General features: G+C 44.7%; 1 protein-coding gene across 1 annotated transcript in view; it reads right to left on the reverse strand.

The window, feature by feature from the left end:
* Positions 1-16,987, reverse strand: part of LANCL3 (LanC like family member 3) — a 36,358-nt gene that overhangs the window by 11,700 nt on the left and 7,671 nt on the right. The window contains exons 2-3 of the mRNA XM_073670512.1: positions 7,580-7,703; positions 3,352-3,549 (exon numbers count right to left, since the gene is read on the reverse strand). Coding sequence (XP_073526613.1) covers positions 3,352-3,549; positions 7,580-7,703 — 322 coding nt within the window. The remainder of the gene's footprint in view (positions 1-3,351; positions 3,550-7,579; positions 7,704-16,987) is intronic.

Here is a 16,987-nt window from a genome sequence, read left to right on the forward strand (position 1 = left end):
CACATAAACTGGTTTGTTTCACCTGTTTCCATATGTGTTCCTTTGTAGTCTTTCTGCCTTCAGTCTCAATCTACAATGTGCATACTCCAAGAAAAACAAGGAAAACATTACATGAACATCTGTGTCCAAACTTTTAACCGGTACTCTATGTCCAAAGATTAAAAAGCAATGGATTTTTAGTGCTTGTTGCATTGTGGTAGGTCATCGTCTAAACCTAGTGTAAGCCTTCATTCCGATGTCTGTGTTCTTTGCATACAAGAAAAATGGATCGATTTTGATCACTGTATTTTATTTGATTTTCATCCGTTTTTGGTCCGTGAGTTCATCTTCACCATTAGTGTGGGATCTGTTTTTCTTAAAGGCAAGCAAATAAAAAATATATATATTTTCAAGCTTCTCCTACCAATGAAACATTAAAAAACAGATATCATTCGGATGACACACAGATGGCATCCATGCGCTGCCTGTTTTTCTTATGTACTTATAGACTTGGATGTGCGATCTGGTCTGTGAATTGTATCAAAATCGGAAGTAAGATGATTCACAGCGACTCTATATTTCTTTGTTGTTTCCCTTCCATCCCTTCCCCATACCCTATTTTCCTTTAATCTTTACACCCTTTTTCCCCATCTCCAGTCTCCCCCTCCTTTCCTTCTTTCTTTCCATTCCTATCCCCTTTTTCCAAGTTTTTGTGATTTGCATGTTTTTTCCTGTTTCCCCTATTATGGTAAAATTCCCTTAATAAAAATAATTTGACGAAAATCGGATGTGTCTCAATTTTTTTTTAGGATGTTTGGTCCGCAAAAAAACATGGACATGTCAACAGCCTCATTAACTATAATGGGTACAGTAGCAATCAAAATTATTCAACCCATACTGCATATTTCTGTGTTTTACAATGAACCAGTCAAACAAGAACAATTTAAGTAGCTCATCATATCAAGTGTATTCTCCAAATTCAACACAAAATGCAATTTGCAATGACTACTGCAGTCTCAAAATTATTCAACCCCTTCCTACTTAGAAGAGCAGCCTAAAGCTGTTATGACCTGCTGCAAAAATGATGCATAGCCAGACACCAGCTTCTAGCAGCATTCCTGAGGAATCTTAGCCCATTCCTCATAGAGAATGGCCTCTAGGTTACTTAATTCTTGGATTTGCATGCCGCAACCACCTTTTTCAAACCTCACCAAAGATGTTCTATGTTTTTTATGTTTTCTATGTCTAGGTTTAAGTTAGATGACTGTGACAGCCACTCCAGAATCGTCTAGAACTACTTCCGGTTTACTTTGAGGTAGACAAAGCAAATGAAAGTATTCAGCTGTTTGGATATAAATCTTCATCAATTTATTAATACAGTTTAAAAGGTTACAGGTATATTAAAAATATTGCATCAAGGCAACAATCAACGCATTTGAACACAGAACTGTCCATAGTCATGGTATGCTTGGGATCATTATCCTGTTGGAAGGTCCAATTATTCCCAAGTTTCAGCTTTTTCATGCAAGGTATTAGCTGGAATTTGCTGATACGTGATTGAATCCATCTTGGCATCAGCTGCATATTTCCAGTGCCAGAGAAAGCAAAACAGCCCCAGAGCTTCATCAAGCCACAGCCATGCTTCACTGTAGACATCACCAAGCCGCCAACATGCTTCACTGTAGGTATCACTGAGCCACCAACATGCTTCACTGTAGACAGAATGTATGCTTCATTATTCCTCCTTCAGACATATATTTTGTTGTATCCCTCCATAGAACAGTATGCCAGCCTTCTGTGGCTCATTTATATGGTTTTGAGTATATTGTAGCCAACTTTTCTTGTGCTTTTGCATTAGTAAAGGTGAACATCTTGGAGTTCAGGCATTGAAACCTCAGAGCCTGCTACCACCAAATCTTGCTACAGGTCTTTTGCAGTTTTTGACCACCTGCCTCCTCAGGAATCTAGTGGCAGCGAGTAATAGCTTCCTGTTTCTGCCACGCTCAAGTATTGTAGTCAGTGAGCCTTTAACTTTGGACTTCTGAACTATGTTTAAAACTGAATCTCTATGAACATCCAATGCCTTTAATACCTTTCTGTATATTTTATTTGTTTGTGCAAGAAGATGATCTCTTCTCTTAATTTTTTGGACCACTCTCTTGACCACACAAGATTATTAGGGAACTGGATGCCATTACCCAGGAGGAATGGGCTAAGATTCCTAAGGAACTCTGCTAGAGGCTGGTATCTGGCTATGCATCACATTTGCAGCAGGTCACAACAGCTAAAAGGGTTTTCTACTAAGTACCAAAGATGTTTGTTATGAAGGGTTAGAATAATTCTGAGACTGCAGGAGTCATTAAAAGTGGCAATTTGTGTTGAACTTGAAGAAAACACTTGTTATATTATATTAATTGCATTGAGCTATTTAAATTGTTCTTGTTTTGTTGGTTTATTTGATAATTGGATAATAATGCAGAGCAGCATGAAGCTATGCCCCCAGAGAATCATGTGAGTAATGCCCTCTTGGTAAACAATATGAAGATCAGCACAAAAAATTGGTCACTTTTGACCTCATGACAGGTCCACTTTAAAACTAGAATGGTTGCACACTAATAGGAAACAGGATTGGACTATCACTGCTCCTCCTTACAATGTACTACATCATCTGCCTGTCTCTAACTTTCCTTTTCTGGCAGGGGCATCACATGACAACTGCAGCCAATCAGCTGTCACTGATCGACTGCAGCCTGTACATCCTTCCGAAACACAAATGGTTTATTTCAGCTCGAGCCAAAAGTGAAGATTGCAACTGATCAGGGCTGCTTGTTAGCTGCAGTGGTGAAATTTTTTCTTATTTTCTCATCACCTTGAACTCATTTAGATAAAATGTGTTTTTGTAGTGGTCAACCCCTTTAATATTTTGTCCTTGAGAGCACTATAGAAGACATGAGTAAGCAAGTTCTAGGATAGATTTTACCTAAGGTCAAGTTTAGACAAGCATAATTTCGGTCCATATGACGTCCTTGTGGGCAACGAGCTTCACATGACAGCACATACACCAATGTAAGTGAATGGGCCAGCTCACATGATGGATTTCCATATGGACCAAGGGTTCTACTGTGTCAAATACCACCCTGGATGTGTGTTCGTTCACAATACAGATGAGCACACAGAGCTGCATTGGAACATTGTCACATCCCTAACTTGCAGATGTGACTGTCCTGAGAATTCACACTTTTCACAATTACAGCCCCCTACACCAAGGTATGAATACTACATGCTTTTATATCATACAATCCCATTGTTAGAGGACCTTTTTTACACTCCGTCCAGATTATGATTAGACATTACCCAAAGAAAATGACCAACCTGGGGCTCCGTGACACCAGTGGACAAGTTCATTTTCACGTTCTATTACTTCTCCAAGCTCTGGTGGCCAATTACAATTTTGTTCCTGGTTCACAAGAAAGTCTACACTTTGCCATACGAGGTCCCGGTCAGCAGGTTGTAGGTAATCCTGACAAGACAGTAGCATTTGTAGTATGGAAGAAAGTCCATGTGCTGCCCCTGCAGCAAGAAGAAACTACATGATCAGGACTGTGTAAGAATGGCTTATCGTAAAATATCTTAATTTGCTGTAAGTCCCTGGCACAGTCTAGTTTGTATGGACAGTACTGCATCAAATGGATCATACTGCATCGATGTATAATCTAACAATGTATCACACTGCAACAATGTACACATTTTGCATTGTGTATGAAAGTAAATGTATTTTTTCGCTGCTTCTGTAATATGCATAGATACGAAAAGCTTCCAACATGCCATATATAATTGTTTTGTAAGCCTCTGATGCAATGTAGAGGTCTTTGTTCGTGTTCCTTCACATACCATTCTTTTTCATAAAAGTACTATCAGTGCTTTTCATAGTCTGTGGGGTAGTTCACAGTTCGATTTTTATACCCCCGGACCGAGCAGTCCACACAAAAGCAAAGAGAGTTGTCCAAGTGCCAATACCGTCATCACGATTTTGCATGCTAAAGGTATGGCCTTAATGGCACTGTTATACAGATTCAATAGATACCTTTAGTGAAGAAATCCGCACCCTAGTTGTTGTTCAATCAACATTTGAAGTTTGGTGAAATTAACTTTCAGTTCATAAGTGCAGGACTGTGGGCAGGGTCTTCAGCTCCTGCCCAGCCCCACTGCCTGCCTCTGCTGTATCTTCCTCGTTTTAAAGTTTGCGCTGACACTGTCATTGCTGCTGGCGGCACTTGAGCAGATTGAATTCCTGGCTTATTTTAACCAAACTTCAAATGCTTTGGTTCCCTTGTGAAAGCTGTAAGCAAAACGTGCATTGGGCATGTAGCAGTAAATGTGGGGTCAGTCTCTAACATTTGCATAGTCAACTTATTGCTTTATACGTAATTGATCTACCTCATATTTCTCATGTAATTTATCTACCTTATGTTTTACATGTGATTTATCTATCTCATATATATGAAGTTCAGCCTATCTCCGGTTTACATCTATTGGCATACCTATTCCTAACTTATTTTTCTGAAGAACTTGTCACTTTATTTTGTATATACAATACCACTTGGTCTATTATAATTATTAAAAGTGACCACTGACTTATATTATTACCTGTGTCTAAAATCGGATTAAGGACACTGTTCATTCACAGTATTATATATATTTTCTCCTTGATGTTGACTTTCATTTATGTGATGCACCTGTATGTGAGCATGTTTTGGGTACATTAATCTGTCATGTATGTATGATATTTATTTATATCTGCATCTCAGCATGCTGCAGGAATATCCATTTGAGTGTTTTTTATATGTATGTGCATGATATATTTTTACATCAACGTATATGATTACATATATCATACTGTGAAACCACCCACAGCCTGCTTTTTATCTGGTTGAAGATATTTTCCCTGTCGGTTTTCAATATATTTTGTGATTAATAAGACATTTTTGATCTTCTATTTATATATTTAGTTGTGAGTCATATATATAGGTCTAAATAATGCAGTGGATACACAATGTTTATTGATACGTTTATTCTGTGCTAAAACTTCAAATGCTGATTAAGCAAAAACCAGGATGCGGATTTCTTCACTAAAGGTATGCATTGAATATTTATAACAGCGCCATTATGGTCATATCTTTACTTTAACATGCAAAATCGTGATGACAGGTTCTCTTTAAATGTGTTAACTTGGCCTCCAAATTCCCCTGATCACAATCTGTTTGAGCATCTGTCTGATGCACAGGCATATAGGGGAAGGCAGCCTGGGCATGTGCAGGGGGGCGTAGTTGGACCCCCTAATGCAGAAGTCTGAATTTTCTCCCCATGCGGCTGCATTTTGCTCAGACGCAAGTACAATTGAAGCTCTGACCACCAGGTCATGTGATCACGCTGATGACGTCACTCACCGGCGCAAATTGGTGATAAGTGCTTCACATTAGGGGGGAGTTGATTTAGGGTGGGAGTGATTTACAGAGGGTGGGGAAGATTTACAGAGGGTGGGTGTCAGGACTCAAACCCAGCAGCTCTTATGCACCAGACGGCAGCTCTTCCCTCTGAGCTATTCAGGTCACTAGACAGTGCCTTGCTAGCCCAGATACTAGTAGCTGTGTTGTTCCTGAGTGGCTCCATCCTGTGTTGTTCCTGATTGGCTTCATCCTGTGATTTCCTGATTGATCACCCTCTATAAACCTGACCTGGCACCTCTTTCCTTGCGAGATGATTGAGCTCCCAGCCTTTAGTCAAGCTCTCCTTTCACCTGCTGCCCCATCCAAGACTATACTGCTATTCCTGTGTACTGACCTCTAGCTATTCTTGACTATACAACTTGCCTATCCTTCAAACTATACTGCTGTTCCTGTGATTTACAGTGGGTGGGGGAGATTTAATGTAATGGGGGGTGATTGAGGACACAAGTTTGGGGAGCAAAGAAGGGACAGGTGCAGACACAATATGGGGAGCAAGGGGTGAGATGGGGGACATGTATCGGAGGATGGGTGCAGACACAATATGAGTAACAAGGGGAAAAATGTTTAGGGAGCAAGGGTGATGGGATGGGTGCGGACACAGTATAGGGACAGAATAAAGACTGAGTAGTGTGTGTGGGGCAGGGTAGCATTGGGTGGATAGTGTAAGGACACAGCCAGGAAGGGATATTAAGCCAAGGAGGGGGTGTGTGATGAGGGGTCACAGTATAGCGACTGGGCCCTATAGGGGGGACACAGTGTGAGAGGACAGTGTGAAGAGGGGATCCAGTACGGAAAGGGGAGGGCAGTGTGGAGGGCATGTACCATAAGAGGGAACGTTTGGGGTCATATTTTATGCAGGGAATATAGTGAGGGACAATTATTTAATCAGGGTCTCAACACAGGGCAGATATTTTTATTCAGGAGCATTATAATGACACTGCTATCTTTAAGTCCATCGTGTGGGGATGCGCTGCAGAATACCAGAGAAGATGGAAGTCTGCAGAGACGAGCTATGGATGAGAAAAGTCATCATGGCGTCTGGACAAGATGAAGAAAAGAAAAAGAATGACTCCAGTGACAAGGTCATCCATCAGGTACCTGGATGTAAATGTTTTTTGTGATACTGACTAATTCTCATATTTTTATTCATGTTAGGAGCATTAAAGGGGTTGTCCAAGTTTGTGATGAGTCTGCAGTCATTCTATGTGACTGTAGATTTCTGAAATCTCACAGAGCGCACTGCACGCTGTCAGGATTCTCTCGTGCCGGAAATTTGCATACATGTGGTCACATGCCGACTAGACATGCAAGGCCTCACTCAGTGAAAATTAACTGACCTATGCTGGACATGTCTAGTTGGAATGTGGTCAGGAGTATACAAATCACATACTTGTGCAAGGGAGAATCAGCATGCGCTGAGAATTCAGAAGCCTACAGTCACATAGAGTCACATAGAGTGACTTGCATCTCAAACCTGGACAAGCCCTTAAATTATAAAATGAAGCCCTGGAGCATGCCAGTCCTAACTGTGTAATATACTCGCTGTCAGGATTCAGCTCTGCTTGCAGGTTCCAGCAGTGGCCACTTCACTCATATGCGATTTTCATACTTACGGTCACGTGACAACTCTTGCTTCTCTGTTTTTCACTGAAAATTGAGAGAATTAGGAAGAGCAGCTTGTCGGCATGTGAGTATGTGTGTAAATCGCATATGTGCTTGGGGGGCACCAAACTGAATTCTTGCCCCGGGTGCCAGAAAACCTAAATACACCACAGGTCTGATATGCTGGAAAGTCTGATCGACCTCACAACCTAGAGGACTGATCGGTGTACATAAAAGCAGTAAGCGCAAAACATATTTAAAGGGAATCCGTCAATACGATAAACCCTCCTAAACCGTCTATATGGTCATGTAGGTCATAGGAAGCTTAATAACATGATACCTTGATATCTGCAAACCGATGTATTATTCCAGAGAAATCGATGTTTTTCTGATATGTAAATAAGCTCTTCCAGGTTATGGGAAGCATGTTGCCTGGAAAATAACTTTCTTTTTTAATTAACCCATCTATAAAAAAAAAAAACAGCATTTACCTATGTATTCTGTCCCATAGTAAGAGTACATAAGTGGAAATGGTTTCCTCTTCTTCTTTGAATATTGCTTCCCGGACTCCAGGATGGCGACACAGATTGACTTGATCTGTGCTGGTTTTAATATCTGTGGTGGAGGAAATATCATAGTATAGCGTTTTATTTTAAAACAAAAGACCATTGCATTTTTTAGTTTGAAATCCAACAGGTGGTGTAAAAGGAGAAATTAAGATGAAATAAAAAGAAGCAGTGATGCTCATTCTACTGGTCGCCAGCACTTTTTTATATGGATTTCACAAGTAGGGGAGTGTCATTCTATTTCACATACTTTGCCAAATAATCAAGTGCATCTCAAAATGGAGAGCTCTCCATTTTTTAGTCTTGTCTTTCCCTGTGATTTAGGGTAAATATTTTTACAAAAGGCTCAGAATGTGCTAAAAAATATAAGAGGCAATACTCACTTTACTAATCCCCTGCGGCTCTGTCCTGCCTAGTTACCTGCTGGTCTCATTTTATTGCTCCAGCGATGACCTCCTGTCTCAAGGACATGTGACCACCACTGTCAATCACTGGAGGCAGCGGTGACATACTATAGACAGTGACTGTCCCTCAGCCAGGAGAAAGGTCAGCACTCTGGGTGGATGGTGATGCTCGGTGGTGTGATAGATATCCCAACAGTAATAGTTAACAGACTATAGCATTCCTTAGTTGCAGAGAAGAGAATTTATAAAAACTGAGAATTCTCTTTGTCTAATAAGGTATTTGAAAAGATGTGTTCACAACCAGACAACCACATTTAACTGACATCATTTTAAAGGTTTTAATTAATATTAAGAACATCTGAGAGAAGCAGAGATTACGGTAAGTCTCCTGCCAACCCCCCCAGAGGCCTCATCTGAACAAACATTGTCAAAAAAAATCTAAAATATGCAAGCACTGAATTTGTTATATTCGTCCCTTTGAGGATTCCTCTTAATTAACCTAAATTCATAATCACTTGGATGTGAATGTCAAGGAAACAACTGAGTATAGAAGAATAGAATAGAAGATACAGCTATAAGTAATACCATGGTATCAATATTATGGTACTACTATTCCATGATGCCATACATTAATGCATATAATGAATATGCAATCACATCAACTGTTTAGTTTATATAGTCTGAACCCCCTGATATCGAAAGGTTAATATTTTCTTTTATATTCTATATTTTTTTAGTATTAACTAGTGTCATAGTCTTATATTTTGTTTAATATTTTTCTTAAAGTTTCATATTTGGTCTAATATTTTCCTGTCTCATATGCAATGCTTTGAGAAACTGTGTCTTAAGGGTTGTATGCTGAGAAAGACATAATAGCTAAAAAAATCTCATAACATGTTTGTGAGAAGGTGGCAGCTGATGGGAATTTCCAGTGGGAACTACATTTGTCTGTAAATGGTATAAGAAACCTGCTCAGAGGGTAAAAAACAGAATAAAACAGAAGGGGAAAGATGAGGGCTGAGCGTCGGAGCCCGCATCAAAGTCAGGGACATGACATATGATGTAAATATACGTCATATGTCGTGAAGGAGTTAACAGGCCAAGCAAAGCAGTTGCCTAGTATTAGAATTGCACAAGGATAAGGCTTGTATGGGGTGCCAGCCACACAGATGCAGATGTAGTGCAAAGTGTCTGCCACAGCCTACTAGTGATGCCCATATTATGAGATGAGCTGCCCAGCACTATATAAGTGTACCCCACAGAGATATGTGGCACCCCAGGGGTCTGGTTTCCACAGTAACGGCAATGTTATGTCTGAGAGCAGGTGGGAGGTCTCTTGGTCAGGAATCCTATGCATGCCACACCTCCTGCCCAGTCCTGGGAGGGGAAGAACTTCCCCTGTATAAACCTGGGGCTGAGGCAGGGTTAGAGAGTTCAGAGGGAGAGTGCAGCCAGGAGGGCTGACAGGGAGCTGTGGCTCCGGCTGGGCCCAGCTCCTGGGCCATGCCAGAAGTAGAGAAGAAGTAGAGACAGAGAAGAGAAGCAGCATAGGAAGAAACAACAGGAGCTCTGTGGGAGCAGTGCTACAAGGAGTCAGGGGCTGGCAGCTGCAGAGCTCGCCCTGACTGAGAAGTTATCACCGGACCCGGAGTCCGAGGCTGTGGGGACTAACTCCTATCCAGCAGCAGAATCCGTCAGGCAGGGGATTTCAGGTCCTCTGGCCAAGAAACCCGAAGGCACGGTCACACGCATGGGACCAGCACCGCCGTCATGGAGCGGAAGCTACTAGAAGGCCCCGAGTCACCGGCCATACGGGTGAGCACCACACGGTACACTCAGGGACGTGGGCTACTTATACCCGCCTCTAGCAAGGTAGCCAGAAGAGTACAGTCAGTTTGGGAGGCCTACAACTCCGCCTGGCCAGGGGAGATCCCATCTGCTCAAGGACTGACCAGGCCCCGATCGCTAGCCAGTACTCCGGGAGGGTCTATCTTTGTCACCAGTAAAGACCCTGAATCACACCGCATCGTCTCTGAGTGATTCCTGCTACCCCCATCATCCACGTCGGCTGCCCTGAGGCCATACCCCTCCCGTTGGGGGTTATACCATCTACGCTGCACTATCCTACCACCGGCCTCAGCGGTCTGCCCTGCAGCGGCAGCTCCATAGCTGCATTCAACGGGTGGCGTAGTCGTCCTACATCTACCGCTGATACAGCGCCACTTAGTCTGACTCCCTGGGCACGGACCGGATCACCGCCACGAGACTACAACCCTCAAGAGATCCGGCTCCGGGTAAGCTCCCGCGTGCGCAACGCAGCGCGACACAGGCCCAGGGGCGCGTCAACTTTTGGCGTAGTCAGCAGGATTTCGTGCCCGCAACCACCGGGTACTGCGTGCCTGAAAAAGACTGTTCAAACTTACCAGTGGTGAAGATTCCCGCCATCCGGCGCCATCTTCAGCCTTCTTCCCGCCATCGGTGAAGATTCCCGCCATCCGGCGCCATTTTCAGCCTTCTTCCCGCCTTCCGTGGAGTTTTCCCGCCGTTGGACGCCATCTTGAAGACGCCGCACGGGAAGAAGAGGGGCGTGGACTCCAAAAGCGCGCGAGAACTGAAGCCCCGCCTCACGTCCAGACGTCGCGTAAGGTCCTGGAAGGAGCCCAGCAGACGCTGACGTCACAGGAGCGCGACGGAAGGTCCTCAACCCTGACGATCCACTGCGGAGCCGCGGCCTACGGAAGAGGATCATCGCAAGGTAGGCCACGGTCCACTAGGGGGGAGAAGGATGTCGGATACGGAGGAGAGCTTCACCGCTTCAACCCCCGCCAGCGCCACCGCCGTTGCGGTCATGCCTTTCACCATGCCCTATATCCCGGGGGCAGCCTGGCTACCCCAGTACTCAGGGGAGTCACATACCCTGCATGACTTTAGAGAAAAGCTGGATAGCCTCTTCCAGGTGTACCCCCTCACAGAGGAGCAAAAAGTGAGCATCCTGGTGGCCCAATTAACCGGGGCAGCCCAAAGGGAGGTAAAGTCCTGGCCACCTGGGAGGAGGACTGTCGCAGAGATACTAACCCAGCTAACCGAGGAGGAGCTGCAGTACTACCAATACGAGGAAAGCCAAGAGGACCCGGACGGGTCTGAGGACTACCCTCAGGAGGGAGCACAAAGAGGACATAGCTACTGAAGGGAAGTAGCGTGAATAAAGAGCTGTAAATAGTTACCCGTAAGGGTACAAGGACTGCTGCTAATTAAAATATGGTCCCCGTTGGGATTAGTGAATTGTTCCCCATGTGCCCCTATCTTAAACCAGGCTGAGGACTGTGAGCAGCCATTCCTTATCCCCACTGACCGAGGACTGAGAGCGGTCGTTCTTTCCCTCTACCTGGCCGAGGACTGAGAGCGGCCATATCCTGTAAATAATTATGTGTTTCTAGTTATTTTTAGGAGTCCTTGGTGGATTTACCGGGAATCCTTGTACATGGTTGGAGCGTAACCTAGGAATGGACTAAAGACTGTTAAGGACTCGGGGCAGGACAGACCCCTACCTGGTTACGTCTCCCTGTTTTGGTGAAATGGACACCTTTGTTTTCTTCAAAGACTGCGCCCGGTTGCGGACACGCCGTAACCATCTTTATGTGTTTTTCTTATTGTATTATTATTGTTATTATCTTGTTATGTTTTTCTAAAAATATGTTTAGTCCCGGAGTACTAAATTTCACTAGGGGGGAATGTGGCACCCCAGGGGTCTGGTTTCCACAGTAACGGCAATGTTATGTCTGAGAGCAGGTGGGAGGTCTCTTGGTCAGGAATCCTATGCATGCCACACCTCCTGCCCAGTCCTGGGAGGGGAAGAACTTCCCCTGTATAAACCTGGGGCTGAGGCAGGGTTAGAGAGTTCAGAGGGAGAGTGCAGCCAGGAGGGCTGACAGGGAGCTGTGGCTCCGGCTGGGCCCAGCTCCTGGGCCATGCCAGAAGTAGAGAAGAAGTAGAGACAGAGAAGAGAAGCAGCATAGGAAGAAACAACAGGAGCTCTGTGGGAGCAGTGCTACAAGGAGTCAGGGGCTGGCAGCTGCAGAGCTCGCCCTGACTGAGAAGTTATCACCGGACCCGGAGTCCGAGGCTGTGGGGACTAACTCCTATCCAGCAGCAGAATCCGTCAGGCAGGGGATTTCAGGTCCTCTGGCCAAGAAACCCGAAGGCACAGTCACACGCATGGGACCAGCACCGCCGTCATGGAGCGGAAGCTACTAGAAGGCCCCGAGTCACCGGCCATACGGGTGAGCACCACACGGTACACTCAGGGACGTGGGCTACTTATACCCGCCTCTAGCAAGGTAGCCAGAAGAGTACAGTCAGTTTGGGAGGCCTACAACTCCGCCTGGCCAGGGGAGATCCCATCTGCTCAAGGACTGACCAGGCCACGATCGCTAGCCAGTACTCCGGGAGGGTCTATCTTTGTCACCAGTAAAGACCCTGAATCACACCGCATCGTCTCTGAGTGATTCCTGCTACCCCCATCATCCACGTCGGCTGCCCTGAGGCCATACCCCTCCCGTTGGGGGTTATACCATCTACGCTGCACTATCCTACCACCGGCCTCAGCGGTCTGCCCTGCAGCGGCAGCTCCATAGCTGCATTCAACGGGTGGCGTAGTCGTCCTACATCTACCGCTGATACAGCGCCACTTAGTCTGACTCCCTGGGCACGGACCGGATCACCGCCACGAGACTACAACCCTCAAGAGATCCGGCTCCGGGTAAGCTCCCGCGTGCGCAACGCAGCGCGACACAGGCCCAGGGGCGCGTCAGATACACTTATAAAATATAACTGCAATATAATATAAATAATATGCATGAGGTATTGGTCGATATTTGTGCCAAGATGCACAAGCACCGTTTTAACCAACACAGGTGCAAAATACAGATGAAGCAACCACTCACCTATCTACAAATGCATAAAGGGGTGGTCGCCTAGTAATAGAATTGCACACGAATAAGGCTTGTATAGGGCGCCAATCACACAGATGTAGTGCACAGTGTCTTGCTTAGGCTATTAGTGACACCCATACTGTTAGATTAGGCAGGCTGCCCAGCATCATATCTGTGCACCCCACACGGTCTAGCACCCTAGTTTACAAGGCCAATAAATCTTTCCCTAGTCCCAACTGGAGTAGGATTTGTGGCGAAGCACACACATAGGTGCATGCCACTTGTCCGACGGTTCTGATTCATTGAGAGGCGTGCGCCTCAGAAGCGTCCAACTCTAACATACACCCTTGTCATAACCAGTGTGAAGAACGCCGGTCTTAATGAATTGGGGCCACGGTTGGAAGATTTGGACATGGGCTGCAGGGAGAGACAAGACTAATCTGGCACTGCCCATGGCAGGCTTCTCCCTGCACTGCTCTAGTTGACAGTTCTCACACTCCATACGCTCCCCAAGATGACAGTTCTCACACTCCATACGCTCCCCAAGATGACAGTTCTCACACTCCATACAGTCCCCAAGTTGACAGTTCTCACACTCCCTACAGTCCCCAAGTTGACAGTTCTCACACTCCCTACAGTCCCCAAGTTGACAGTTCTCACACTCCCTACAGTCCCCAAGTTGACAGTTCTCACACTCCCTACAGTCCCCAAGTTGACAGTTCTCACACTCCCTACAGTCCCCAAGTTGACAGTTCGCACACTCCCTACAGTCCCCAAGTTAACAGTTCTCGCACTCCCTACAGTCCCCAGGTTACTCTTCAAACTGTGCTTTCTCTGAAACACTGCAATATAACACACCCCATATCTCATCATTGCTTCAGGCAGTGGCTATATCCCTCCCCTACAGTACTGTCTCCTCAAATTATCTTCTCTGTATAACACACCTCTTGTCTCATCATTGCTTCAGGCAGTGGCTATGTCCCTCCCCTGCAAGCCTGCATCATCAGATTGTCTGCTGCGTATAACACAACCCCTATCTCATCATAGATTCAGGTTGTGGCTATGTCCCTCCTCAGATTGTCTGCTATGAATAACACAGCCTGTGTCACATCATTGTTTCAGATTCTTGAATATGTACTCCCCTTCAGGTATGCCTCCACAGACTGTCTGCTGGGTATAGCACACCCTGTCTGGTTCAGACTGTGGCTATGTCCCTCCCCTACAGATCTGTCTCATCAGATTGGCTGATGTGTATAACAAACACCCTGTCTCATCATTGGTTTAGGCTGTGGATATGACCCTTCCTTGCAGGTCTGTCTCATCAGATTGGCAGCGGTTTATAACACCCTCCCTATCTTAACATTGGTTGGGGTTGTGACTATGTCCCTCCCCTGCAGGTGTGCCTCCACAGATTGGCAGCAATCTATAATACACCCCTTATCTCAGCATTGGTTCAGGCTGTGGCTATGTCTGTCCACTGCAGGTCTGCATGGATTTATATAGTGTGACCGTAAAAGAATGGTAAAAAATAAAAAATAAATATATACTTACCTTCTGATGGCCCCGGTGTCCATAGCGATCCGTCCTGGCTTGCCGGCAGCTCGCGGTGGTCTAAATATAATGTATATTTTTTATTTTATTCTTTTTTTTACAGGTACTATGGTACCCAGGTCCGGAGGAGAGTCTCCTCTTCTCCAAACCCGGGTACCATCCGCACATTGGATATCCACATGTGCAGATGCAGTGGTGCAGATGTCATGCGGTCCAATGCAAGTCAATGGCGGCTAAAACTCCGCGATTCCGCAAAATAATTGATAATCTGCAGCAGAAATTTCCGCAGCATGTGCACAGCACATGTGGATTATCATTGGGGGACATGGCAGACCTTCTACCATGCGTTTTTTAAGCATTTCTGCAGCGGAATTGCTGCTGCGGAAACGCTTAAAAAACGCATAGTGGGCACACAGCCATAGCCTCATCAATATTTCAGGTTGTTGCCTTCTCCATTTTCCTGCATCTCTGCCTCTTAATAAATCTCAAGTTTCAGTTGTTTGACTGAAACTGTTCCTGTTGAAAAATGCTGTTTTACTTCATTATTGTAACAGTATGGACATTTGTATGATTAAGTAAATGGAAATATTATACATAATTTAGAATTAGAATTTCACTTGCTGAACTAAATCTTCATTAAAGGGGTTGTCCACATCTAACACAACCCCTTCTTAAACTAAATTTTCTGCCTAAAAAAAATTAAAAAGCCTGTACTCACCTCCGATGCTGGCTCCGTTCCAGTGGTGTCGGCACTCACGGTCCCGGGGCTGAGTATTGTTTTTTTATTTTATCAGGGCCGAACATTTAGTTTAATAAGTGGTTGTCCTAGTAGTGGACAACCCCTTTAACAATGAAACCTCATGTAATTCGCTGTGGCGGCGCATGCACTTTAAGGTTTATATATTCCCATTGTCTTTTTTAAAGCTTTCCATCCATTCTGAAGTTTCGCACATATCAATTTCAAAGGAAAATTTGAAAAAGAATATGCGTATAAAACTTTTTATATATCCTATATACTTTGACAAGTTTTCTTAATGAAAATTCATGGTTAATTGTTGAAAGGGTATACCCATCAAAATACTTGTAAGCATGCTTCTTGGAAATGCCTTCATATTATGATCAGTGGGTTTGTATTGGGGTATGTTTGAGACCCTTGCCGATCCTAAGAGACCCTTTCACTGTTTTACAGTGCCCTGGTAATCTGAGCTACAGAGAACTGCAGCAAAGCTTCATTTATATAAATGGGGCTAAACTGAATGGCGGAAGGGGATGCAGTGTTACACCTGCTTTGCCATCCCTAGATTTTTAGAATTGGTGAGTATCCTAGAGGTCACCCCCCACGGATGTATCCTATCAATATCATAGCATATATAAGATGGGAACATTGAGTCTCCTTCCATGTTCTTCCTGCACAGTTGAGAATCGGAAGCACTGCCGCTTGGCCCTTTTCAAACCGTAATGGAGGGGAAACAGTTCATAACAAATATCACTAGGGGTCACAGAAGTCAGACCCCACCATAGCTACGGACAATGTATCAGGTGAAAATACACCTCAAACTAAAAAGGGTGGTCCGAAATTAATATTGATTTTCATCCTAAATGTCACTATATTTATTTTAATAATAAAATTGTTTTCTTTAATATGGTTTAATTAAAAAGTCCCTATCCTTCCCTCTCTAATCTAACTTCTTTATTTAATTTCTTTTTACCTATTTCCATATTGATGACGCTTAGTTTGAGGAGCCTCAATGCATGCTGAGATACTCAAATGGGTTGTCATCAGAGTGCAGAGGCTGCAGTCACTGCTACAGCCTCTGTCCCCACCCTGAAACAAAGCATCATCAGTGACGTCCATTTCAGGGGCTGTCATTGTGCCTGCTGTACTGAGCATGCAATTCCGACATATGCTCAGTACAAGCTCCCTTCTTACTGTGCAATATTCTTCTCCGTGCAGTGACAGTGCGCTCTCTCGCCAGCTCTAGTGAGAAGTGATGAGCAGCCAACAGAGCTGCAAGGAAAAAACACAGCGGGCAGAGATCAGCTCCGTCCCCAAAACAGACGTCTCTTTTGGGGGCTGGTCTCTGCTTGCTGCGTTCTCTCCTTACAATGCACACTGACAGTGCGCTCTGTTGCCGACTCGTCACTTCTCATTAGAGCCGGCGAGGAAATGCACGATCACTGTGCACTGAGAAGAATATAACATAGTAAGAAGGAAGCGCGTACACAACATAAATCAGAATTGATAACTGATGCATGCTCAGTACAGCAGGGACTAGCCCTGCCCATGAAACGGACATCACTGGTGATGCTTCGTTTCAAGGTGGGGACATCGGCTGTGGCAGTGACCGCAGCTTCTGCTCCCTGATGACATCCCGTTTGAGTATCCCTGTATTCAGTGGGGATTCTCAAATAAATCATCATCAAAACGGAAATAGGTAATGAAAATA

The sequence above is a fragment of the Phyllobates terribilis genome, unplaced genomic scaffold, assembly GCF_046119375.1.
Source record: "Phyllobates terribilis strain yellow unplaced genomic scaffold, ASM4611937v1 Scaffold_2__4_contigs__length_985480577, whole genome shotgun sequence".
Lineage (NCBI taxonomy): Eukaryota > Metazoa > Chordata > Amphibia > Anura > Dendrobatidae > Phyllobates > Phyllobates terribilis.